Below are 24,757 nucleotides of genomic sequence, written 5' to 3'. Positions count from 1 at the left end.
CTTTGTAATATTTGTGTAGAAGAACTGCTGTCTTTTTCTCTTTTCTCACAGGGAGTCCAATCTCCAACACTTGTCAGTACTGGAACTAACTGATTCTGGTGCTGTAATGGCAAATAAATTTGGTAAGGATTAGACTATGTACACATTTGATTTTAAATTTGGCTTTTAACTACCTTCAAAAAAAAAATTTGGCTTTTATTGCATATTCATTAAGGTGGTCCTTTGCCACCTCTGCCTCACAAAGATTAGGTAGGCTCTGCTTTCATTTTGAGAGGTTTATAACCAAGCTGTGGTCTGAGGGCTATTACAGGATGTCCATGAAACCCCGGGAAGCCTAAATCAGGCATAAACTAAGGGTGTTGCCTTATGTATGTATTGCTGCTTTTCCATTACATGTTGATGCTCTGGGGATTAATTCAAGAAAATTATTTTTAAAATTTACTAAGTTCGTGATAGCTTTTATAATCTAAATAAATATTCAAAAGATGTCATCTCTCATACTTGAGAACCATTCTGGAGAATTTTATATGATTTTGGTATAAAACTTGGAATCTGGGCAGCCCCTGTGGCGTAGTGGTTTAGCGCCACCTGCAGCCGGGGGTATGATCCTGGAGACCCGGAATCGAGTCCCACATTGGGCTCCCTGAGTGGAGCCTGCTTCTCCCTCTGCCTTTGTTTCTGTCTCTCTCTCTCTCTCTGTGTGTGTCTCTCATGAATAAATAAATAAAAAATCTTAAAGAAAAAAACAAAACTTGAAATCTTGAGACCATATTTAGTGTAAATACTCCCTAAGGAAGAAGCTTAGGTATAATGAGATCAGTGAAAAGAAAAATGAGTACAGTGTTGATTAAGTGGCTTTTTATTGTGTTTGTAAAGTACTTCACACTTTACAAATTGCTTTTATTATATTGCTGTTACACCCATAATGCATTTTATGTTTTGAAATTATGTTCTTTATTACAAGCATAAAATGAATTGGTAGACTATCTTAATTGAAAATTGACACTTCTATCACAAGTTGATGATTGTCATAACTTTTTATTTTTAAGTATCTAGCCCTCAAACAATTGTGGAATTATTCTTCCAAGAAGTCGCGAGAAAACATATCATATCTCATCTCTTCTCTCAACCAAAGGCACCTCTGAGTCAAACTGGGTTGAACTGGCCTGAGATGATTACTGCAACTACCAATTATTTATTGCAGCTTTTGTATCCTTTTATTTAAAAGCCAATTAGGGATTCCTGGGTGGCTCAGTCAGTTGGCTAGGTGGCTAACTCTTGACTTTGGCTCAGGTCATGGGATCAAGCCCTGCATCGGGTTCCACACTCAGCAGGAAATCTGCTTGTGGAGTCTCTCATCCCTCTCCCTCTGTTCCTCCCACCATGTGTGCATGCTGCATCTCTCTTTCTCTCTCTCTCTCTCTCTCAAATTGTTTTTAAAAAATAAAAGCCAGTTAAAAGATTTTTTCTATCTAAACAGCCTAAGGCTCTTATTCTCCCTATATAATGAAGATTTTTAATGAGATTGGGTGTTTATTGCCCAAACGAGATGATACTTACTTTCAGATATCCCAATTTTTATTTTATCTTGTTTTATTTCCTCAGGAATTAGCCAGATTTATAGGTACACAAATGTTAATACTTAGATCCCTTTAAAATATTATATGTTCAAGTATTTATTGAATGGCTCCATATGTCCGACACTGTGGTAGGTGCTACCCAGCACCAGCAGTGCTATCCACTGGCACCAGCAGTACGAGCAGTATATCAGAATTGGGAGTGATCGCCCAGGGATAAAATATATGGTTTAGCCCATAGTTAATGGAGTTCTGAGCTAGGTATGTGACTAGGCTTCTAGTATATAACCTTTAAACTGTATTTGTCTAATATTAAGGTTACATAGTTATGTGGAATGAACACGTACTCTGCCATCTTCTGTACCTTCTTTTTTTCTCTACCTTAAGTCATTGCATGAAGTTTGATGTCCAATATGTATAAATATTTTTAAATTTTGCCCAAAAATTAGAAAAAATCTCCTTATCCAGTGACTAGATGGCCTAGCAATCCCGGTTGTCTCTTTCTGGAATGTTTGATGGGAAATTGTCAGTATGTACAATTGCAGGTAAGTACTATTGAATATTTCAGGTTTAATCATTCTTTTAAAGAAGGTGATTTCTGGATATTTTTTGTTTATGAATATTACCTGCATCTTAGTTGTCTAATAATAAGAACCATAAATAATTTAAACTTGATTGCAGCAAAACATACTCCAGAAACATTTTCTTTACTTATCTCTTAACATGTCATTCCTAACTATTTTTAGAGTATCTCGTTTTGCTTTTTTAATCCTGTTAGGTTCTCTTTATATTAAAACAAAGGTAACATTGTCTTCATGTAAATCATTTACTGGAGTCATCTAGTCATTAAACCAGTAAATACCAAAAGCTGGAAAATTGCTAAGTTGGAAAAGCGTATGTGTGTTTACATGTGTTGGTGTTACTGGAGTCCTGTTTGCTGTTTTAAAGTGTCTAACCTAATACAAGAATAGATTAATAGGATGAGATTTTAATTTACAGATAATTTTAGTAAATAACACCTTTTGTGTTGATTGATCACTATCCTCTTTCCCTCTGTGAAGAACTTGGGAATGGTTATCTCATATTCATTCTCTAATCACAAAGCACCTTTTATGCCTTTAAGGATTATATTCAACTGCTACGTCCCTGGTGTCAAGTCAATGTTGGTTCCTGTCAATTTATGCTGGGACGGTGTTACCTCGTTACAGGAGAGGGACAGAAGGTAAATTGCATTCAAATGATGAACCAACTTCAGTGCAAAGAGAACACTCAGTCTCCATCTAACTAGTTAGGGGAGATGGGAGGCAGAATCCTCTAGATAAGGATAAAGATGATTAGTGCCAGCAAGAGCCACATGGGGATTGTTCAGCTTTCATGTGCTTTGCAAATTAGTTAGAACATGGAAAAACATGAAGAAGAAAACATGAAAACCCTTTTGCCCCGTATAGGTGTTTTTAGGGATGGATTTTGTACATCAAATTTATTACTCAACTACATTGTTTTTATTATATATATATTTAAATTTTAGGCTGCTTTCTCCCTCCCCCCCCATTATGGAAGTTTACCATTCTGATTTGTTCCCTGACATCCTATTTATGTAAATTTTCAAACATGCAGAAAAGTTTAAAGACTTATTAAAACAATCAGATACTACTCAAATTTTACAAATGTTAACATGTTCCTATGCTACCATATTTCTATCACTTTTCTTATTAAAGTTTACTTTTTAATAGCATTTAAGTTGGGCAGCCTGGGTGGCTCAGCAGTTTAGTGCCACCTTCAGCCCAGGGCCTGATCCTGGAGACCCAGGATCAAGTCCCACATCGGGCTCCCTGCGTGGAGCCTGCTTCTCCCTCTGCCTGTGTCTCTGCCCCACCCCCCCTGTCTGTCATTAATGAATAAATAAAATCTTTTAAAAAAATAGCATTTAAGTTAAAAAGTGAGATAAGTTAAAGAAAAATTCTAAATAATGTGCCAGAATTTAGAATGGCAGAAATTATAAATACAATTAACAGTCTTTTTCTTTTTTTAAGATTTATTTATTTATTCAAGAGAGATGCAGAGAGAGAGAGGCAGAGACATAGGCAGAGGGAGAAGCAGGCTTCACATAGGAAGCCCGATGTGGGACTCGATCCTGGACCCTGAGATCACACCCTGAGCAGAAGGCAGCTGCTCAACCACTGAGCTACCCAGGCGTCCCTATAGTTAATAGTCTTAATTTTTCTTTTTTGGCTTTCCTTTAGAACCCGAACACCCCCTTGCCCCGAATTTAAGCACCTAGAATTAGAACAGTCCATTTTAAGTCATTTTATATTCTTTTATTCCTCCAGGCTCTGGATTGCTTCCGCCATGCAGCATCTGAAGTGGGCAAAGAGGAATTCTTGGATCGCTTGATTCGCTCAGAGGATGGGGAGATTGTGTCCACTCCCAAGATGCAATATTATGATAAGGTACATCACTGTGTGGTTTGGTCCCTCTACATCACCCTATGTAAAAATGTACCTGAAATTGTTATGGTATTTGGGGAGAAAAATAATGTAAAAATTTAATCAGTCCCTGAACTTCCAAGATAAGAGAAATGAATTTACCTGGAGAAATTAGAGAAATGTACATTTTAATGAAATTGGTGAGTGTTCTTAACTTAAGCTAAAATCCCATCATGAAACCATTTTATTAGCCCAGTCATCACTGGAATTTTATTGATAATAGTCTTGCCAAAATCTTGAAGAATTAACTTAAAATACTGTGTTTAGCCTTAGGTTAAGATTTGGCCCTTGATACCTCTCCTGACTACTTTTCCTATCACTCTTTTTTCTGATCACTCAGTCATAGCAAGAGTGGCCTACTTACTATCTCATGCAAGCCAGGTATATACTCTGTTCCCTTCAAGACCTTTCTACCTGCTGTTCCCTTTTTTCCAGATACTTAAGCCCTCGTGTCATTGAAATCTCTGCGCCTATGTCACCTCCTCAGAGTTCCTCTCAGCCTCCCCATGTAGAATAGCTGTGGTGCTCACCCTCTCCATGTTCACCTGCCCCCTCTTTCCCTCACATACAGATTGAAGCACTGTGAGCAATTTCTGTCCTTGACTGGCTGTTTTATCTTCTTTATAACATTTAACCATGCATCCAGTCAGATTTTTAGATAACCATTTCCCACCAAAAAGTAAATGCGACAAAGGCAGGCTTAACCCTCTTGTTCAGTCCTTGAAAAAGAGACAAATGATTGTTTTCTTTTAAGTGAGCTCTACATCCATCGTGGGGCTTGAACTCATGACCCTGAGATCAAGAGTCACATGCTCTACTGATTGAGCCAACCAGGCACCCTGAGATAAATGAACTTACACTGAAATAGATTGTAGCTTTTTTTTTTTTTTTTTAAGATTTATTTAGGGCAGCCCTGGTGGCTCACCGGTTTAGCACCACCTTTGGCCCAGGGTGGGATCCTGCAGACCCAGGATCGAGTCCCATGTCGGGCTCTCTGTGTGGAGCCTGCTTCTCCCTCTGCCTGTGTCTCTGCCTCTCTCTCTCTCTCTCTCTCTCTCTCATGAATAAATAAAATCTTAAAAAAAAAAAAGCCACCCAATCACTGAGCCACCCAAGCATCCCTAGATTGTATCTCTTAATAATCCTCCACCATCCATCTGATAAGAAAATTATTTTGAATTCTAAGGATTTTTTTTAAAGATTTATTTATTTGAGAGAGAGAGAAAGTGTGTGCATAAGCGAGAATTTTAAGCAGGCTCCACACTCAGCACAGAGCCCAACACAGGGCTCAATCTCAGGACCCTGAAATCCAGACTCGATCACTTAACCCCACCGACTAAGCCACCCAGCCACCCCAGTTTGAGTTTTTTTGTTTGTTTGTTTTGGGTTTTTTTATCTATTTATTTTTAAGTAATCTCCACACACAGTGTGGGAGTCAAACTCACAACCCCAAGATTAAGAGTTGCCCACTCCACCTTTTAAGCCAGCCAACCACCCGAATTCTAAGGATTTTTAATGAAGCTAGATAAGTTTGAGGAATTGATAAATCCCCTGAAAGTATGTGCAAAATGTTGCTTGTTTTGTTTTGGGGTTTTTTTTGTTTTGTTTTGTTTATGTTTTTGTTTTTGTTTTGTGGAGAAGCTCCATAGCTTTCATCAAAAGAAACTTTTTGATTCGGGGATCCCTGGGTGGCTCAGCGGTTTAGTGCCTGCCTTTGGTCCAGGGCGTGATCTTGGAGTCCCAGGATCAAGTCCCACATCGGACTCCCTGCATGGAGCCTGCTTCTCCCTCTGCCTGTGTCTCTGCCTCTCTCTCTCTCTGTGTGACTATCATAAATAAATAAAAAATTTTAAAAAAAGAAAGAAACTTATTGATTCAAAAAAAATGAAAAATCACTGCTGCAGACTCAACCACTGAGCCACCCAGGCATCCCAAGATGTGCTGATGCTTAATAGAAGGATCAACCCTAGTGCCCTTAGTTGGTCCTTTTACCAGGTGGTCATTTGTCATTTAGTTTCAAGGCATCTGAAGGAAGAGTGAGAGTGTCACAGCTGGGGCAGGGATACAGAGTGGCCCCTAAACCACTCCATTTGATTTCAGTAGATTTGCTGGTTAAATTGTTTTACTTATGATACTGCTTCATTTTAATTAAAATCACCCTCACAATTTTAAAAAATTCCTGGGCAGCCCAGGTGGCTCAGTGGTTTAGTGCCGCCTTCGGCCCAGGGCGTGATCCTGGGGACCCGGGGTCGAGTACAACATCAGGCTCCCTGCATGGAGCCTGCTTCTCCCTCTGCCTGTGTCTCTGCCTCTCTCTCTCTGTCTTTCTGTGTCTCTCATGAATAAATAAGTAAAATCTTAAAAAAAAAGATTAAAAATAAATAAAATCTTTTAAAAATAACTAATTTGCTTTTTAAAAAATAAATGTTATATTTCAAGAAAAAGTATAAAATAAAAACTAAGCATCCAAAACAAAAAGATGTTTTATACTGTTAATAAAGAAAAGAATAAATAAGTACTAACAAGTAAAAATAATTCAAAACTATTACTATTTTCTGTATTTCATCTTTCTTTAAATTTATTTATTCGGTATGTTATACATATTAGCTGTGTGTACATAAGTAAATACATGTGCGTACAGACATTAATGGGGAGACAAAAAAGTTTGAAGAGCACTGTTCTGGGACTGCTGAGTGGCTCAGCAGTTGAGTGCCTGCCTTTGGCTCAGGGAGTGATCCTGGGGACCCAGGGTCGAGTCCCACATCGGGCTCCCTGCATGGAACCTACTTCTCCCTCTGCCTGTGTCTCTGCCTCTCTCTCTCTGTTAGTGTCTCTCATGAATAAATGAATAAAATCTTAAAAAAAAAAAAAAAAAGAAAAGGATTATGTCAAACATTATTCTCTTTAGGTTTTATAAGGCTATGGTGGCAATTTATTTTCTGGGCTTTATTTTTTTATTTTTTTTATTTATGATAGTCACAGAGAGAGAGAGAGAGAGGCAGAGACATAGGCAGAGGGAGAAGCAGGCTCCATGCACCGGGAGCCCGATGTGGGATTCGATCCCGGGTCTCCAGGATCGCGCCCTGGGCCAAAGGCAGGCGCCAAACCGCTGCACCACCCAGGGATCCCTATTTTCTGGGCTTTAAATTCATCTGTAATCTAAATAGTTACTAGGAAAAGTTAGTGAAATTGTGTGTGTTCCTTTAATAAATACTTAATAAGAGCCCACTTTGTACTAAACATTGAACATACAGCCATGAACAAAAAGAACAATAGGAAATTTTACAGTAAGCCTGTTATTTGACAATAGAATCTAAAGGAGAGTCTTTCTTTTTTTTTAATTTCAATTATTTAAGTAATCGCTACACTCAGTGTGGGGCTTGAGCTCACAACCCTGAGATCAAGAGTCGCATGCTTTTCCGACTGAGCCAGCCAGGCATCCCTAAAGGAAAGTCAAATATTAACCAAATAATCCTGTCTTGTGGTCAACATCTTTGACAATCTTCATCTTACCTAGTTATCTTTCTGATTGATTTAATTTCTATTTCAATTTGAAGTGCACTATCATATTAATTTTAATGGAAACTCTATTTCTCCTTAGGTTTTGCGTCTACTAGATGTTGTTGGTTTGCCTGAGCTGGTTATTCAGTTGGCTTCGTCAATATTAACTGAAGCAGGTGGTGACTGGAAAAGTCAGGTAAGAACTATCTGTAATCTAGTTATTTCCCATTAGATTTGTCATGGATATGGGATTTTAATTGTTATTATTCTTTTTCCCTCTATGTTTGACATTTAGGCTACTTTAAGGACATGCATTTTCAAACATCATTTGGATTTGGGTCACAATAGCCAAGCCTATGAAGCCTTAACCCAAATTCCTGATTCTAGCAGGTAGTCAACCCCAGTCTTTTTTTAGAGGAGGCAATTTACCAGCCCTGTTTAATCCAGTGAGATAGTTTGCCCTTACATCCCTTTTTTTTTTTTTTTTTCATTCTAGGCAGTTAGATTGTCTGCGGCAGCTGGTGGTAGTTCTTTGTGAACGCTCACAGCTACAAGATCTTGTAGAGTTTCCCTATGTGAATCTGCATAATGAGGTAATTTTTTTTGTCTACTGATGACTGAACACAGCTGTCTGGGTTATCCTGCTAGCTACTAACTCTGATATCTAATTGCTTCCCCTTTATTAGGTTGTGGCAATAATTGAATCTCGTGCGCGAGCTGTGGACCTTATGACTCACAATTACTATGAGCTCCTCTATGCCTTTCACGTTTTTCGCCACAATTACCGAAAGGGTGAGCAGTTGAAGCCAACAGTCTTTGTTGGGGGCCACCTTAAAAGTTTAACCAAGTTTTATAAAAATGCTGTTTGATTTGGTAATTTTACCTTATTTCTGCCATTGAATGAGTGTTCTCTATAAGCATTTGGGGAAATTAAGCTTCACCCTTTTAAAGATTACCTGTTAGCCTTAAAGACATGTGCTTATCCCATTCTAGAACATTCTTGACGCATTTCCAGTGAGATGGCATTCTGTCTATATCTTCTGTCTGATTTTTTAAAAAACTAAATTTTTTACCAGAGGCGTCTTGAATTCTTGTGGCTAGTTTTGAGTTCTTGTGCCAACTTGCTATTAGCCTTTTCTTCTTTTTGCTGATTCTTTTGAGAGTAAGTTGTAGATGTCATGTTGCAAGGCATAAATATTAAAGATGCATCTGCAAAGGACATTTTCTTACATGACTTCAATACAATTAACAGATTAAGGAGATAAAACTAATGAATTAAATGTAAATATAATGCTGTTGTGTTGTTTTGGAGGAGGTTTTGGTTTGGGTTTTTGGTTTTTGGTGGGCAGTGCAAATACCAGATATGGCAGGTACTTGGAAATATTTGTTGAGAGAGGAAAGTCAGTCAATTTCATTTTAAATAAAATTATATAAATTTTAAAACTGTTGGAATGAAAAATAGTTTCATTTGAAAACTAAAAGAAATGTTAAATGCTCTTTGGTTTCTGGAGTCTCATGCAGCCTCAAACAAGATGTTTTTCAGTATTTCATTCAACCTGTGTAACTAAAGTATTATGAAACTTCTTAATACTTCTAATCATTCTTAATCAGAGAATCCAAACATTTCTTGGTCTCACTGGTTGGAATTAGGTAACAATATGGCTGAAAGTAGCACTCCAAACTACTCTTCTGTACTGTCTGGGAATGTATCTAAAAGTTAGAGGTAGGACACCTGGCTGGCTCAGTTGGTAGTGTGTAACTTTTGATCTCAGGATTGTAAGTTCAAGCCCCAGGGGCACCTGGATGGCTCAGTGGTTGAGCTTCTGCCTTCTACTCAGGTCGTGATCCCAGGGTACTGGGATCAAGTCCCGCATCTGACTCCCCACAGGGGCCTGCTTCACCCCCTGCCTATGTCGCTGACTTTCTCTGTGTCTCTCATGAATAAATAAATAAAATCTTAAAAAAAAAAAAAAGTTCAAACCACATGTTGGGCTTAGAGATCACTTAAAATGAATGAACCAGGGTGCCTGGGTGGCACTCGGCTGAGTGTCTGCCTTTGGCTCAGGTCATGATCCCAGGGTCCTGGGATCGAGCCCCACATCATCAGGCTCCCTGCTCAGCGGGGAGCCTGCTTCTCCCTCACCCCACTGCTTATGCTCGCTTTATCTCTCTCAAAGTCTTAAAAAAAAAAAAAAAGTGAATGAATGTCAGAAGTAACATTTACAGATTTTATATACATAACATAAACTTTACTAACTTAACCAGTTTTTAGTGTTCATTAGTGTTATGTATGTTGTATATATGGTTACTGTGTAACCAATGTCCAGAACTTTTCATCTTGCAAATGGAAACACTATAGTCATTAAACAACAACTTCACATTTTCACCTCCTGCAGCTCCTGGCAACCATCATTCTACTTTCTGTCTCTGAATTTGACTACTGGAGTCATATGGTATTTGTCTTATTGTGGCTGGCTTATTTCACTTAGCCTAATATCTACAAGGTTCATCCATGTTACAGCATGTCAAAACTTCCTTCCTCTATTATATGTATATGTCACATTTTGTTTATCCATCAATGAACACTTGGATTGCCTACATCCTGGCTATTATGGGTAATGGCCGCTATGAACAGGGCACACAAATATCTCCTCAAGACCCTGCTTTCAATTTTCAGTCTATATGCCTAGAGTGAAATTGCTGGATCACCAGGTAATCCCATTTTCAATTTTTTAAGGAACTGCCATATTTTCCATAGCAGCAATACCAGTTTACATTTCTATCAGCAGTGTACAGCTGTTCCAGTTTTCCAACATGCTCACCAACACATGATTTTTTTCTGGTTTTAGGTTAAACTCAATTTTGTTTTCAGTTTTAGTATTTGTGGGATGCCTGGGTGGCTTGGTGGTTGAGCATCTGTGTTTGGCTCAGGGCGTGATCCTGGGGTCCAGGGATCGAGTCCTGCATCAGGCTCACTGCGAGGAGACTGCTTCTCCTTCAGCCTATATCTCTGCCTCTCTTTCTGTGTCTCTCATGAATGAATAAATAAAAAAAAAAAAGTTTTAGTATTTGCTAAGTATAACAAATTTTCTAAAACACATCTTTTTAAAAATATTATTTTTTAAGTAATCTCTACACCCAACATGGGGCTCAAACTTACAACCCCAAGCTTAAGAGTTGTATGCTCTTCTGACTAAGCCAGCCAGGCTCCCCTCTAAAACACATTTTTAAAGTTTTGATGTCTAATTTATTATTACCTCCTAGCTGGCACAGTGATGTTTGAGTATGGAATGCGTCTTGGCAGAGAGGTTCGAACTCTGCGGGGACTTGAGAAGCAAGGCAACTGTTATTTGGCTGCTGTTAACTGTTTACGACTTATTCGTCCAGAATACGCGTGGATTGTACACCCAGCATCGGGTGCAGTGGTATGAAAGCTTCCCACCTTGGGGTTTGGGGATCATTTAACTTAATTTGGTTTGGTCCTTTTGAAACCATCACCTCATTTGCTTCATTTTGTTTAAAGTTTCTACTGGGATATTTGTGAACTTCATCTATTTTTGCAGCAATACCCTTGTTATATATTACCACCCCTTTAGTTCTCAAGTTTCAAATTATTTTAGGAAGAAGTATTGCAGTATGATTTTGGATTTAGACCTAACTTCAAGCAAATTACTTAATTTTTTGCTGTCCAGTTACTCTCTTGCATAAAATAGGGATGATGGTGGTGATAATGTCTGCCTTATAGGATTGTTTGAGTATTAAATGAGGCAATTCATTCAGATTTCTTAGAACAGTGACCCTGCCTGGGCTGCAAAAAATGCTCAGTAAATGGTAGCTGCTTTTATTTCATTCATTTTTGTTAATTCAATCTGCAATTACTGTTTTTGTTTTTTGGGATTTTTTTGTTGTTTTTTTGCAATTACTGTTTTAAAGGATGTGTACTTTAAAAATGCTGATGGGGTCATATATATGCAGCAACTCATGTTGTATATAATTCCTGTGTTTACTAGACGGTTTCCCAGAGTCAGGGATAGATAATATAACTCTGGAACCAAGGAATGGCAGGTGGTTTATATGGAGGTTAAATCTACATCCTTAGACCCAGAAACATGTTAGAGCTAAGTGGGCCAACTTGGCAAACAACTCCATTCCTTTGTCTGGTAATTACAGTACCTTTGTAAAAAGAGCCATACCAGGGGGCACCTGGGTGTCTCAGTTAAGCATCTGCCTTCAGCTCAGGTCACGATCCCAGGGTCCTGGGATCTAGCCCCACATCCTGCTCCCTGGTTGGCGAGGAGCCTGCTTCTCCCTCTTCCTCTGCCTGCTACTCCCTCTGCTTGTTCTCTCTCTCTTTCTCTCTCAAATGAATAAATAAAAGAAGACCCATGCTAGTTGAAATAAACATAATTTATATGGAGAGAATTTAACCATGAAAGCTCTGGATCACAGTTAGTGATATCAAAATAAGATACGGGGCAGCCCGGGTGGCTCAGGGGTTTAGCACCACCTTCAGCCCAGGGCTTGATCCTGGAGACCCGGGATCTAGTCCTGCGTCAGGCTCCCTGCATGGAGCCTGCTTCTCCCTCTGCCTGTGTCTCTGTCTCTCTCTCTCTCTCTCTGTGTGTTTCATGAATAAATAAATAAAATCTTAAAAAAAAAAAAAAAGATACAGCTGACCCTTGAGCAACATGAATTTGAACTGTGCAGGTCCACGTATACATGATTGTTTTCAATAAATGCAGTAATGTAGGAGATGCCTGGGTGGCTCAGTCAGTTAGGCACCAGACTCTTGATTTCAAATCAGATCATGATCTCAGGGTCATAGAATGGAGCCCTATATCACACTCAATATGGAATCTACTTGAGATTCTCTCTCCCTCTCCCCCTCCCCCCACTCATACATTCTCTTAAGAAATAAATTTTTAAGGAATCTCTTTAAAAATGTAAATGTATTTCTCTTCCTTACGATTTTTTTGAATAACATGTTCTTAGCTCACTTTATTGTGAGAATACAGCATATAATACAGATAACATAAAAACATGTTAATGACAGTTTATGTTCTTGGTAAGGCTTCCGGTCAATAGCAGGCTATTAAGTTTTTGCAGGAGTCAAAAGTTATATGCAGATTTTCTTTTTTTTTTTTTTTTTTAAGATTTGTGTACTCATGAGAGAGACACAGGGGGTGCGGGGAGAGGCAGAGGCACAGGCAGAGGGAAAAGCAGGCTCCCCACTGGGAGCCCGATGTGGGACTAAATCCCCGGACCCGGGATCATGCCCTGAGCCAAAGGCAGACACTCACCTGCTGAGCCACCCAGGCGTCCCTATATGCAGATTTTCAGCTACACAGGGCATTGGTGCCCCTAATCCTCATGTTGTTCAAGGGTCAACTGTACTAACTTTTCAGCTTTTCATTAACTTTTAATCACTTATTTTGTCTTCTCAGTATGATCGTCCTGGAGCATCCCCTAAGAGGAATCATGATGGAGAATGCACAGCTGCTCCAAGTGAGTTGGGGGTCTCCCTTTGTTGTATTATAGTGTAATCTGTATTAAATGTGTGTTTTTATATAGTAGTTGTAATATGTATATAGCAGTGTAAAAATACTGTAAAGTTTCTTTTAGCTTATTTTCAATATTTTAATTTGCTAAAAGTTGTCTGGTTGCTCTTTGAAAACTTCGTATGGCTGCATGAGAAATGAAAATGCTTTAAAAAGAGTGTTGCTTGCTGTATTTAATCAGCTTATTATCAAACTTGTTTAATCAGGGTCCTTGGATATTACCATGGAGACATGCTATTCCTCCTTTAAGAGCCTGGGCTCTAGAGTTGGACACACCTTGTTTTAATTCTGCATCTCACTATGGGCATGTTCCTTGCTTACTGATCTAGTAATAGCATCTCAGAGTTTGTTTGTTTGTTTGTTTTTGCATCTCAGAGTTGTAAGAGTTAAATGAAATTCTGTGTAAAATAACTTGTAAGTATCTCCTTATCTGCAGCTGTTGTTATTCTAGTGGTTTGATTTGACTGAGCTGCATGCTGGAAGCAGGGCTGTTGCTTTATTTTTAAGGTTGCTTATATGGAGCCCCCTGCTTTCCCTCCAGTGCCTTTGGAATTGATGTTGAATTAATGTTTAGTGAAAATTGACAGGCTGAGTTAATAGGCACTGATGATAGGCACTTCCTTTGTACTTTGAGAATCAAAAATATTTTTCTTTGGCTTCTAGCCAATCGGCAGATTGAAATTCTAGAACTGGGAGACCTGGAGAAAGAGTGTTCCTTGGCCCGTATTCGCCTCACTCTGGCTCAGCACGACCCGGCAGCAGTTGCGGTTGCAGGTAGTGATGCGGCAGTCTGGGAGGAGGCTTCGGGGCCAGCCAGCAGATGCAGTGTGCTAGACCAGTGTGCTAGATGGGCCAGTCACCTCTCACTGTTACTCTTACAGACTCATCACCAGAGGTAGCTTTGGGTCATTGATAGGCACTGTTGTTGCCACTAAATAGCTCTTTTCCATTTCCACAGGAAGTTCATCAGCAGAGGAGATGGTCTCTCTCTTGGTTCAGGCTGGCCTTTTTGACACTGCCATATCACTCTGTCAGACTTTTAAGCTTCCCCTAACACCAATCTTCGAGGGACTTGCTTTCAAGTATGTATGAAATTGTCTTTCTCTAGTCTTCATTTTCTGCTGCAGAAATACTGTACTGCTGCTTAGTGTGAATAAGTAAACATAGCCAGTTGTGTTTTAAAGACATATTTTTGTTTAGTCTACCACAGTGACTTTAAAATTTATTCTAGTTAATAATGACTTTTTTTAAATCTTGATTTATAGCCTTTCTTGAGAAATAAAAAAATCTGAGATCTCTAGGCCCACATTCCCACAGGACAGTAGTTAACATGGCCTAAATAGGGGTATCCATTTTAGAAAAGGCATGTTCTCTTCAGTCCCTTAGGGACAGCCATCGGCCCCCATAAGCATTATTGAAAAGTGAAGTATTCTAAGTGAAGGAGCCTTGTATCTAAATATTAGGTAATTTGTGAATTGGAAATATTTTTTTTAAACTTTCAGAATTTTTCCTTTGGAACTAAATTCTCTCTTAACACTTACCAATGGCTGTGTGGGTCATCCAGTTGTATGGCTGTGAGGAAAGGAAAGAGCCAATACCCTAATAGTGAATCCAGCGGCAGACGAGCACTAAAGTTATCTCATCTCTGGTTTTAGTAACAAAATAATGTTTTTAGCAAATTAGTTTACCATATGTGGAACGGTTTTCATTGCAGATGCATCAAGTTGCAGTTAGGAGGTGAGGCGGCACAAGCAGAAGCCTGGTCCTGGCTAGCTGCCAATCAGCTCTCATCTGTCATCACCACTAAGGAGTCTAGGTACACCCCTAATGCTCATCCACCCCGAAACGGCTTATACCCTCCATACACTTACCTCATGCACCCATTTAGTGTCTACTGAATGCACTTCACCTTCTTTAGAATCCTTCCCTGGGTACCTGGATGGCTCAGAGGTTGAGTGTCTGCCTCCACCTCAGGTCATGATTCCAGGGTCCTGGGATCAAGTCCTACATTGGGCTCCCCATAGGGAGTCTGCTTCTCCCTCTGCCTGTGTCTCTTTCAAAAAAAAAAAGAATCCTTCCCTAACCCTGATGTGTCAGTAAACTTCCCTTCCTTGAATCGCATTTATAGTTTCTATTGTACAGCTCAGCGCTTCAGAATTGGAACATTTTACAATTTGGGAGTACTCTGACAATAATTTACAATCCCTTAATTAGCACCCCAATATCACTCCTAAGACAGGTATATCATCCTCTGGTTCTAAATCAGAACTTGGTGATTCTTTTTTTTTTTTTCTTCTCCATGATTCTAATGCTTGATCAGGTTTGGAAATAGTGATCTAAGGCAATTTCCTTGTTTTAGAAATCTGGAACAAAGAAGTTAGTTGAATTGTGTAATCAAGTTAAGATATGGTTAGTGAGAGAGAAATAGAATCCATGTCATTTGGTTTCTAGTACTACCCCTATGTCACATTGACCCTAATAATATTAGTTGCCATTTAGTTATATTATCAATTCAGTTGTGAGCTTCTAAAGATTTTTTTTCCTTATAAAATGGCACTGGAAATACCTGTTAAGAATCTGGAACTCACTGCTCCGTTCTGTTTTTTTCAAGTGCTACAGATGAAGCATGGAGACTATTATCAACTTATCTGGAAAGGTACAAAGTCCAGAATAATTTATATCACCACTGTGTAATCAACAAGCTCTTGTCTCATGGAGTACCTCTGCCTAATTGGCTTATAAACAGTTACAAGGTAAGTGGTATCTTGTATAGAGTAAGCTGATCTTTACCATCATGAATAAACTTCATGAGATGATTAAGAAGAAAAGGTGGTAATTTATGGAAATATACTGGTGTGTGCTTTGGGCAGCTTCTCAATCTTAGCTTAAAAACGCTAAGAACTGGGCAGTCCAGGTGGCTCAGCAGTTTAGCGCTGCCTTCAGCCCAGGGTGTGATCCTGGAGACCCGGGTTCAAGTCCATGTCAGGCTCCCTGCATGGAGCCTGCTTCTCCCTCTGCCTGTGTCTCTACCTCTCTATGTGTCTCATGAATAAATAAATAAAATCTTAAAAAAAATATGCTAAGAACTGCGTAACTTTAATTCCATATGAAGTACTGGGTGTTTAGAAATAAAGTTCTGGGGCAGCCTGGGTGGCTCAGTGGTTTGGCACTGCTTTCCGCCCGGGGCCTGATCCTGGGGACCTGGGATCGACTCCTGCATTGGGCTCCCTGCGTGGAGCCTGCTTCTCTCTCTGCCTGCGTCTCTGCCTCTCTCTCTCTCTCTCTGTGTCTCTCATGAATAGATAAAATCTTTAAAAAAAAAAAAAAGAAAGAAAGAAAGTTCTGCAGGTTAGTGATTAAGCTAATACCTGCTGTGTGTTCACTGAACAATGAGTATATATTTAGAACAATGACTATGTGCATGACACGGTATTTACTGTTTGTTACTCAAAAAATTCACAGAAGTGGGTAAAGTACTTTTCAAAACCAAACAGGGTTTAAGTTTTTGTCAAAATTGGGTTTTTGGACTGTCTGCATCTGAATTATTTGGGTAGTGGACTTCTTCAAAATAAAGATTACTGAGCCCCATTCCACACTTAACACAATCAAATTAATCTGGAGCTAGGATCTGGGATCTATTTTTTTTTTTTAAGATTTTATTTATTTGTTCATGAGAGGCACAGTGAGAGAGAGGCAGAGACACAGGCAGAGGGAGAAGCAGGCTCCACGCAAGGAGCCTGATGTGAGACTCAGCCCCAGGGCTGCATGATCACACCCTGGGCCGAAGGCAGGCACTCAACCGCTGAACCACCTAGGTGTCCCTGGGATCTATATTTTAACAAGCTTCTGATTTGATAGGAAGCATGCTTAAGTTTGAAAACTATATCTGAAATACATTGGGTGGAATAGGGAAGAGAGAATGTAAAGTTTAAAATCAGGAAAGTTGATCTGGGGGAAAAAAAAAGGAAAGGTGATCTGTTATTTCTTTTTGGGGTTTTATTTTTTTGTTTAAGTAAGAAAGTAGAAAAGGTAGTTAACGATGGTAAAAGTTAAGAAAGTGAGCAATTCAGAATATAGAAAACATAATTACCTAATTAATCTTCCAAACTGAGGTTGTATTCACTTTTGTTTCACCCTGAGTTAAACCAATTTAACTCAAGTAATTAAAGTTGGTGATTCTTTTAACTTCTTTTTTTTTTTATTAACTTCTTTTGCTTTTGCCATTCATATATTTCTGAGAATTAATGTGAATATATTGCTATTTAGTACTCAGCATTTCTGAAAAGGTGTGTTGGTTTTTACTACTACTGTGGAAACTGAAGTAGAAAAGTATTAAATAAAATGTGTCTTAGACTGCAACACAGGGTGGGAAGGCCACTTAACAGATAAAGTCTCACAAGGTACCCAAAAGTGACTGGGCTCTTAGGAATCCAACCTTTATCCCAAGATAAGGAAACCCAGATGTTCATTTACTTATATTGAGAAGTATAATTGCCAGGTAATTAACATTCAGCATCCTTCGATCATTGCCCAGAGGTAAGATGGAAATAGGGATGTTCTTAATCTCTGACTTTTTACAGAAGGTTGATGCTGCTGAGTTGCTCCGTTTGTACTTAAACTATGACCTTTTAGAAGAAGCTGTGGATTTAGTTTCAGAATATGTGGATGCTGTATTGGGGAAAGGACATCAATACTTTGGAATTGAGGTAGGCATGTATACATGTTTCTTTTTAATTCTGTATTATCACACTAATAAAGTCAGGATGTGAGAATAGATTAAACTATAGGACAGTGGATTTAAACTTTACTTTTGGTAGTAATACGACTAGTTTTCTCCATGAACAGAAACTGGCACTGTAGGAGACTCCAGTTTCCTGTTTATAAAATGGGAATACATTTCATTTTTCTCCATCAAAGGCAAGTAGCTTTAGTTAGTATTTGGAGGAGTGAATTAATTAAGAACAAAATGCTGTTTTCTGTGTGCCAAAAACTGTGCGGTCTCTGCAAGTGTTTTCTTTTCTTTCTTTTTTTTTTTTTAATATTTTTTTTTAATTTTTTTTATTTATTATTTATGATAGTCACACAGAGAGAGAGAGAGAGAGAGGCAGAGACACAGGCAGAGGGAGAAGCAGGCTCCATGCACCGGGAGCCCGACGTGGGATTCGATCCCGGGTCTCCAGGATCGCACCCTGGGCCAAAGGCAGGCGCCAAAATGCTGCGCCACCCAGGGATCCCAGATTTTATTTATTTAGCGCAGCCCAGGTGGCTCAGCGGTTTAGCACCTCCTTTGGCCCAGGCCGTGATCCTGGAGTCCCGTGATCGAGTCCCACGTCGGGCTCCCTGCATGGAGCCTGCTTCTCTCTCTATGTCTCTCTCTCTGTGTCTCTTATGAATAAATAAAATCTTCTTTTAAAAAAAAGGCCTTAGGGCTCCTTTAAGAAAAGAGGAGACATGAATTTAAAAATACATATGAAATGGGATACCTGGGTGGCTCAACGGTTGGGCAGCTGCCTTTGGCTCAGGTCTTGATCCCAGGGTCTGAGATCAAGTCCCACATTGGGTTCCTGCGGGGAGCCTGCTTCTCCCTCTGCCTGTGTCTGCCTCTCTCTCTCTCTTTGTCTCTCATGAATGAATAAATAAATCTTTAAAAAAAAAAAAACCTATGAATAAGTAAATAAATACCTGAAAACACATTTGACTTAGCTGAGAAAAGGACAAGTTTCCCAATTGAAGAGAAACAAGGGTGTTAGGAGTGGTACAATTATGTGTCTATGTGTGTGTTTGTGCACACACACAAAATTTCTTATTGTGGAAAAAAAAAAAAGGATAAGTAAAGAGTTTTGTTATCTAAACCTGTGAAACTAACTACCCAGAAGAAATGGTCCACTTTTGAGATTTTCTTCAAATAGTAGATATTTTCCCTTTCAGTTTCCACTGTCTGCAACAGCTCCAATGGTGTGGCTCCCATACTCTTCTATTGACCAGCTTCTCCAAGCCCTGGGAGAGAACAGTGCCAATAGTCACAACATTGCTGTAAGTCAGTCCTTTCATGAGGCATGTGTCTTTTATAAACCCTTGCACTGCCACATACTCTTAAAGCTTGCTCTCCAGTTCTCGAGGATTAAGAGGAGAGCAGAAGCCATTTATTGCCCTTAATATGCTGGCCCAGTCCCTTTCTAAAATGATTACCTAAGTCAGATTCAGTCTGGTTCTGAGAAGAGAACTAGTAATGCTTTTATTAAAATAATGGTGTGGGGTGGGGGCATTTGTGAGGGCACGGGATGTGATGTGCAGTGGGTATTACATGCAACCGATGAATCATTGACTTCTACCTCCAAAGCTAATGATGTACCATATGTTGGCTAATTGAATTTAAATTTTAAAAAATACTGGTGTGATTTGCATGTTGAGAAGATTCGTTAGGATGACTGGATTGGGATACTGCATGTAACAAAGAAGTCTGATTTGATCAATAGTCACAGAGCAGACTCCCATACTGAATACTGAATAAATGAAGCAGAGTGGCAAGCCTCTTTACTACGGGTAGTCTGGTTGGTGAAGTCAAAGTGCTTAAAAATTTCAGTCCTTTTTTGTCGTTGACCTATTCTGTAATGATTCCCTTTTTTCCTCTTCCAGCTATCTCAGAAAATACTTGATAAATTGGAGGACTACCAGCAAAAAGTTGATAAGGCAACACGGGATTTATTATATCGTCGGAATTTGTGATCCGGATGGTTGCCCAGCCTTTGTAACCGCTTGGTGCCTCTTAGGGCTTAAGACTTTACCCTACAGGAACTGTGTATTCCAGGACAATTTTTATATCTGTAAATGATGTATACGACATCAAGCCTGCATTCTGTGCAAAAGAGGAGGGCAGATGAGTCAGAACCTGTGCTTGCTGGCGGTGCTAACACACAATTTCTGGTTTTCAACCTTGGTCTCAAACAGCTGCTTTTGTATATGATTCACAAGCTTTTTTAGAGTTTCTATTTTTTTAAACTACCGAAGACATTCTTTATCTGCAAATTAAAACCCACCCTCACTTTCCAAAATAGCCGATGGTGGTTGGTTGGTTGTAGCAAACCACCAAAAGCAGTCACTGCAAATCCTGCCATTCTTCCCTATCACTTTTTGTATTTCAATGGAATTATTTTGGTCCAGAACTGACATGTATTTTCTGTATTGCAAACAGAGGCTAATGATTTTGCATACTCTTTTCATTATTTATTGTGGAGTTTTTGTATGATCTTCAATAAAGTATTAAATAATTTGCCTAGATTAAACCTAAAATGATGACCAGCTGTCAAAGAAGATACGTTATTTTGAATCTGGTTCTGAGGCTAAAGTTGAGTAAACTCTTAGCTAAGAAAAAAATTGGAAATTTTATCTATACGAATAACCAGTTTTGAAAGTAAATTCTGTTAACTTATATGATTTATGATAATCAAGCCGGACTTGATCATACTACTTGTGTAATAATGTATTGGACCAAAATATAAACTTTCCTGGTCAGATTCTGAAGTATTCATGCCCACAAATTTTGGGAAAGGTGAAAAATAAAATCTTGGATTTTATTCTGTATATTAAAATTTATCTTTTAAGGAAACAGTCTGTATATTACTTGCTTGTATGCCCTTTGACCTCTTTTGAGTTTTCCATAAGGCTTTAATTTTTATACTGTCAATGCCGTATTTACATTATATATTTTAAATAACAATGTGAGCTTCACTGTGGTACCATTTACTGGTAGATATTGAGATGTATGGTTCTTTATTCGTTTTAGCTCTGCTATGATTAATATGAAGTGTTTGATATAATTAGGGACTGGGAAAGCCCTCGCCCTGCCAGAACTCTATAAACCTGTAGCTTCCAACTCTAGCAGGAAATACACATGTATAACCAAAGAACACATATAAAACCAAGAGAAAGATTTCACAGAATATGTATCCTCATTCACTATGTATTCTGATGTTTTCATGCGTGACTAGTGGATCATAACCCATAGTCTGAAAAATATCAAATCCTCTTCTAGCCGTTTTGGAGAATGACAAGTAACTTGCGACTGGCCCTGTTCCAGAAACTTACCCACTTGTGTTGCTCATCAGAGCAGTGGTTTCCATGATGGCAGTTCACAAGACCCTGACCAGTTTTTCCTGTTGTCACTATTTTGGTTCAAGACCTAACCCATGCTAGAGCCAATCCAGCTCTTCTGTTCATTTTCTTCCAGACCAGAAGGGGGAAATTCTTTCACTAAACTTCTCTCTCTGCTTCAGGTCTGCATTTTTGTTTTCCTGGACCATGTGATAATTTAATAGTCCATAATAGCATTGTTATCCCTTGTTTTTTGCACCCCAAAATTTTCTGATTATCAAGTGTTATTAAAAGAGCTCCCTCCTGTGGTCACTTCAACTGCAAATAAACCAAAAAGGGAACAATACAGAGAATATTAGCATGGCCCCTGCTGAATGATAACACGCAAATTGTGCTCACTTTGGCAGCACATATACTAAGATAACACACAAATTCATGAAGTGCTCCATTAAAAAGAAGGAAAAGACCTCCTTCCTTTTTTAGTACTTAGCTACCATTAGGGGCACCTGGGTGGCTCAGTCAGTTAAGCAGCTGACTTGATTTCAATCAACTCAGATCTTGATCTCAGGGTTTTGAGTTCAAGCCCCATGTTGGGCTCCACGCTGAGTGTGGAGCCAACTTAAAAATAAATAAAAATAAAGGTGTGACTCTTTTTAAAGAGATTTATCTATCTATTCATGAGAGACACACAGAGAGAGGCAGAGGGCGAAGTGGGCTCCTCACAGGGAGCCTGATGTGAGACGATCCTGGGACCCAAGATCACACTCTGAGCCAAAAGCAGACACTCAACCACTGAGCCACCAAGGCACCACAAAGTGTGACTCTTACAGGGAAAACTTAATAGTTTTTAGTGTAACTGATAAGGTACCTACCTTCCCAGCCATTGACGATAAAATGGCATAATTTCTGTGAATAATAGGATATATGACACATTAGTTTCATATTGACCATTCTTACCAAGTTTATCACTGATTTTTGTGACAAAGCTAATTTGTTCTATAAGCCATCTCGTGCATGGGCAGCAGTACATTCTCATTGCTGCCTGTTGTCCTCACTATAATGCTCAAAGATCAGCTCTTGCCAGCTCACTACTGCCATTCCAATTCCTTCCCAAAGCCCAGGCTGTGTTCCTCCTAAATCTCTCCTGAGCACTTAGGGATAAAGAAAAAAAAGCTCGAGATGCCTGAGTGGCTCGGTGGTTGAGTTCTGCCTTCGGCTCAGGGCATGATCCAGGGTCCAGGGATTGAGTCCCACATTGGGCTCTCTGTGAGGAACCTATTTCTCCCATCTGTCTATGTTTCTGCCTCTCTCTGTGCATCTCTCATGAATAAATAAAATCTTTAAAAAATAAAGCTTAAATAATTCAGACACAAGATCTGGAAGCTTATAGAAACCATAGACTACCCATCTTCATAGATTCTACTATTTGGCCACGTTTTTTTTTTTTTTTAATAAATTTTTATTTATTTATGATAGTCTCACAGAGAGAGAGAGGCAGAGACACAGGCAGAGGGAGAAGCAGCCTCCATGCACCGGGAGCCCGACATGGGATTCGATTCCGGGTCTCCAGGATCGCACCCTGGGCCAAAGGCAGGCGCCAAACCGCTGCGCCACCCAGGGATCCCCGCTGCACCACCCAGGGATCCCTTGGCCACGTTTTAGTTGCCAGCCTGCTCCGGTATGGCTGATACCAACATTGCTCTCACAGAGGGGAATGTAAATATAAATGGGATTCCTATTTAATTAGTCAACAAATGAAAATTCTATCTCATGCTAGGTGATAGAATTTACCCAACTTACCTCAACCTGATATATTGTTTTCTATTAGAACACAGTATAACAGTTCTAAAGTGTCTTAATCTTCACAGTTCTTGGGGATCCCTGGGTGACTCAGCTGTTTGGCGTCGGCCTTTGGCCCAGGGCATGATCCTGGAGTCCTGGAATCAAGTCCCACATTGGGCTCCTTGCATGGAGCCTGCTTCTCCCTCTGCCTGTGTCCCTGCCTCTTTCTCTCTCTGTCTCTCATGAATAAATGAATAAAATCTTTTAAAAAAATAAATGAAGGGACGCCTGAGTGGCTCAGTGGTTGAGCATCTGCCTTCGGCTCAGGGTGTGATCCTGGAGTCCTGGGATCGAGTCCCACATCAGGCTTCCTGCATGGAGCCTGCTTCTCCTCCCTCTTCCTATATCTCTGTCTCTCTTTGTGTGTCTCTCATGAATAAATACATATTTTAAAAAAATAAAATAAATGAAAATAATCTTCACAGTTCTTTCCAATTTTGTCTGTACCTAGAAACTGATAGTCCTGTTACTGTCTTTTCACAAATTGAGACCTTGGTATAATAAGTAATTCATTAACCCCAAGCCACAAGAATGTATCTTTCCATAACTGCATGGAACTCTACCATAAAAGACCAATTTATTATTCAAATGACCCATCCCAGGGGATCCCTGAGTGGCTCAGCGGTTTGGCGCCTGCCTTTGGCCCAGGGTGCGATCCTGGAGACCCAGGATCGAATCCCACGTCGGGCTCCCTGCATGGAGCCTGCTTCTCCCTCTGCCTGTGTCTCTGCCTCTCTCTCTCTCTCTGTGTGACTATCATAAATAAAAATTTTTAAAAAATGAATAATATATCGGGGCCTCTGACTGACTCAGTCAGTAGGGCATGAAATTCTTGATCTTGGTTGGGGCCATGAGTTTGAGCCTATGTTGGATGTAGAGGTTACATATATTAATACTATTAACATCAATTATTAATATATAATAGGTTAATATATTATAGTCATACACACACACACACACATCTATGGTCTTTGTCCTTGATTCCTGTCAGAGAGCTTCAAAAACCCTTGGAATTTCATGAGTGATAGAAGTCTCTGTTGCGGGGGGAAAGTCTGTGAGGCTAATCAAGTGAGTAGTGGGGAACCCTTAGATAGCTTCAGAATTAAAAAAAAAAAAAGATAGCTTCAGAATAGGGCCAATCACTAAGAGGACCAGCCCTGTGATGGTGATTACAGGGTTGGAACCTTGGGCCAGCCCAACCCCGGAGGATGGGGACTGGAGATGGAGTTCAAGTACAGTCACACTGGGCAATGATTTAATTAATCATTCCTATATAATGAAGTCCCAGTAAAAACTACACCAAGGCTGAACAGAGCTTCCTGGTTCAATACTCTCCTGAACAGAGTATTCCTGGAGAATACTTTGTTGTGCTGGAAGACATGCCCTAATTCCACAGAGAGGGAGGCAGCATGGGAGAGCTCTGTGCTCCTTCACAGACTTCACCCTACGTTTATCCTTTATAATAAAAGTGTAACCGTAAGTATAGTGCTTTCCTGAGGTCTGTGAATAGTTATAGAGAATTATCAAATTCCCAGTAACGGGAACCCTAAATTTTATAGCCAGTTCTGGGGAACCTCACTTAGAGGTGGCTTCTGAAGTACTGAGGACTGAGCCCTTAAACCCATAAAATCTGATGCTAACTCCCAGAGGGAGGAGTCATAAGAATTTATCAAAATGCACCTACTTAAGGGGTGAGACTGAA

At 39.5% G+C, this 24,757-nt stretch overlaps 1 protein-coding gene and 1 pseudogene across 1 annotated transcript in view; both read left to right on the top strand.

Moving 5' to 3' along the window:
- Positions 1–20,728, top strand: part of NUP160 (nucleoporin 160) — a 46,720-nt gene extending 25,992 nt beyond the window's left edge. Inside the window, exons 19-36 of the mRNA XM_072790701.1 lie at positions 52–122; positions 1,050–1,209; positions 2,053–2,122; positions 2,701–2,799; positions 3,908–4,027; positions 7,665–7,760; positions 7,860–7,954; positions 8,061–8,157; positions 8,251–8,356; positions 10,829–10,989; positions 13,009–13,069; positions 13,786–13,896; positions 14,081–14,204; positions 14,837–14,938; positions 15,734–15,875; positions 17,703–17,828; positions 19,051–19,155; positions 19,759–20,728. Coding sequence (XP_072646802.1) covers positions 52–122; positions 1,050–1,209; positions 2,053–2,122; positions 2,701–2,799; positions 3,908–4,027; positions 7,665–7,760; positions 7,860–7,954; positions 8,061–8,157; positions 8,251–8,356; positions 10,829–10,989; positions 13,009–13,069; positions 13,786–13,896; positions 14,081–14,204; positions 14,837–14,938; positions 15,734–15,875; positions 17,703–17,828; positions 19,051–19,155; positions 19,759–19,848 — 1,936 coding nt within the window. The 3' untranslated portion in view covers positions 19,849–20,728. The remainder of the gene's footprint in view (positions 1–51; positions 123–1,049; positions 1,210–2,052; positions 2,123–2,700; positions 2,800–3,907; positions 4,028–7,664; positions 7,761–7,859; positions 7,955–8,060; positions 8,158–8,250; positions 8,357–10,828; positions 10,990–13,008; positions 13,070–13,785; positions 13,897–14,080; positions 14,205–14,836; positions 14,939–15,733; positions 15,876–17,702; positions 17,829–19,050; positions 19,156–19,758) is intronic.
- Positions 20,729–21,518: 790 nt separating this feature from the next.
- LOC140613698 (U6 spliceosomal RNA) lies at positions 21,519–21,616 on the top strand (annotated as a pseudogene).
- The last annotated feature ends 3,141 nt before the right edge of the window (positions 21,617–24,757 follow it).

The sequence above is a fragment of the Canis lupus genome, chromosome 21, assembly GCF_048164855.1.
Source record: "Canis lupus baileyi chromosome 21, mCanLup2.hap1, whole genome shotgun sequence".
In the NCBI taxonomy this organism is placed as follows: domain Eukaryota; kingdom Metazoa; phylum Chordata; class Mammalia; order Carnivora; family Canidae; genus Canis; species Canis lupus.
Note: the sequence above shows the minus strand (reverse complement) of the source record. Positions and strands in the feature narration are given on the sequence as shown.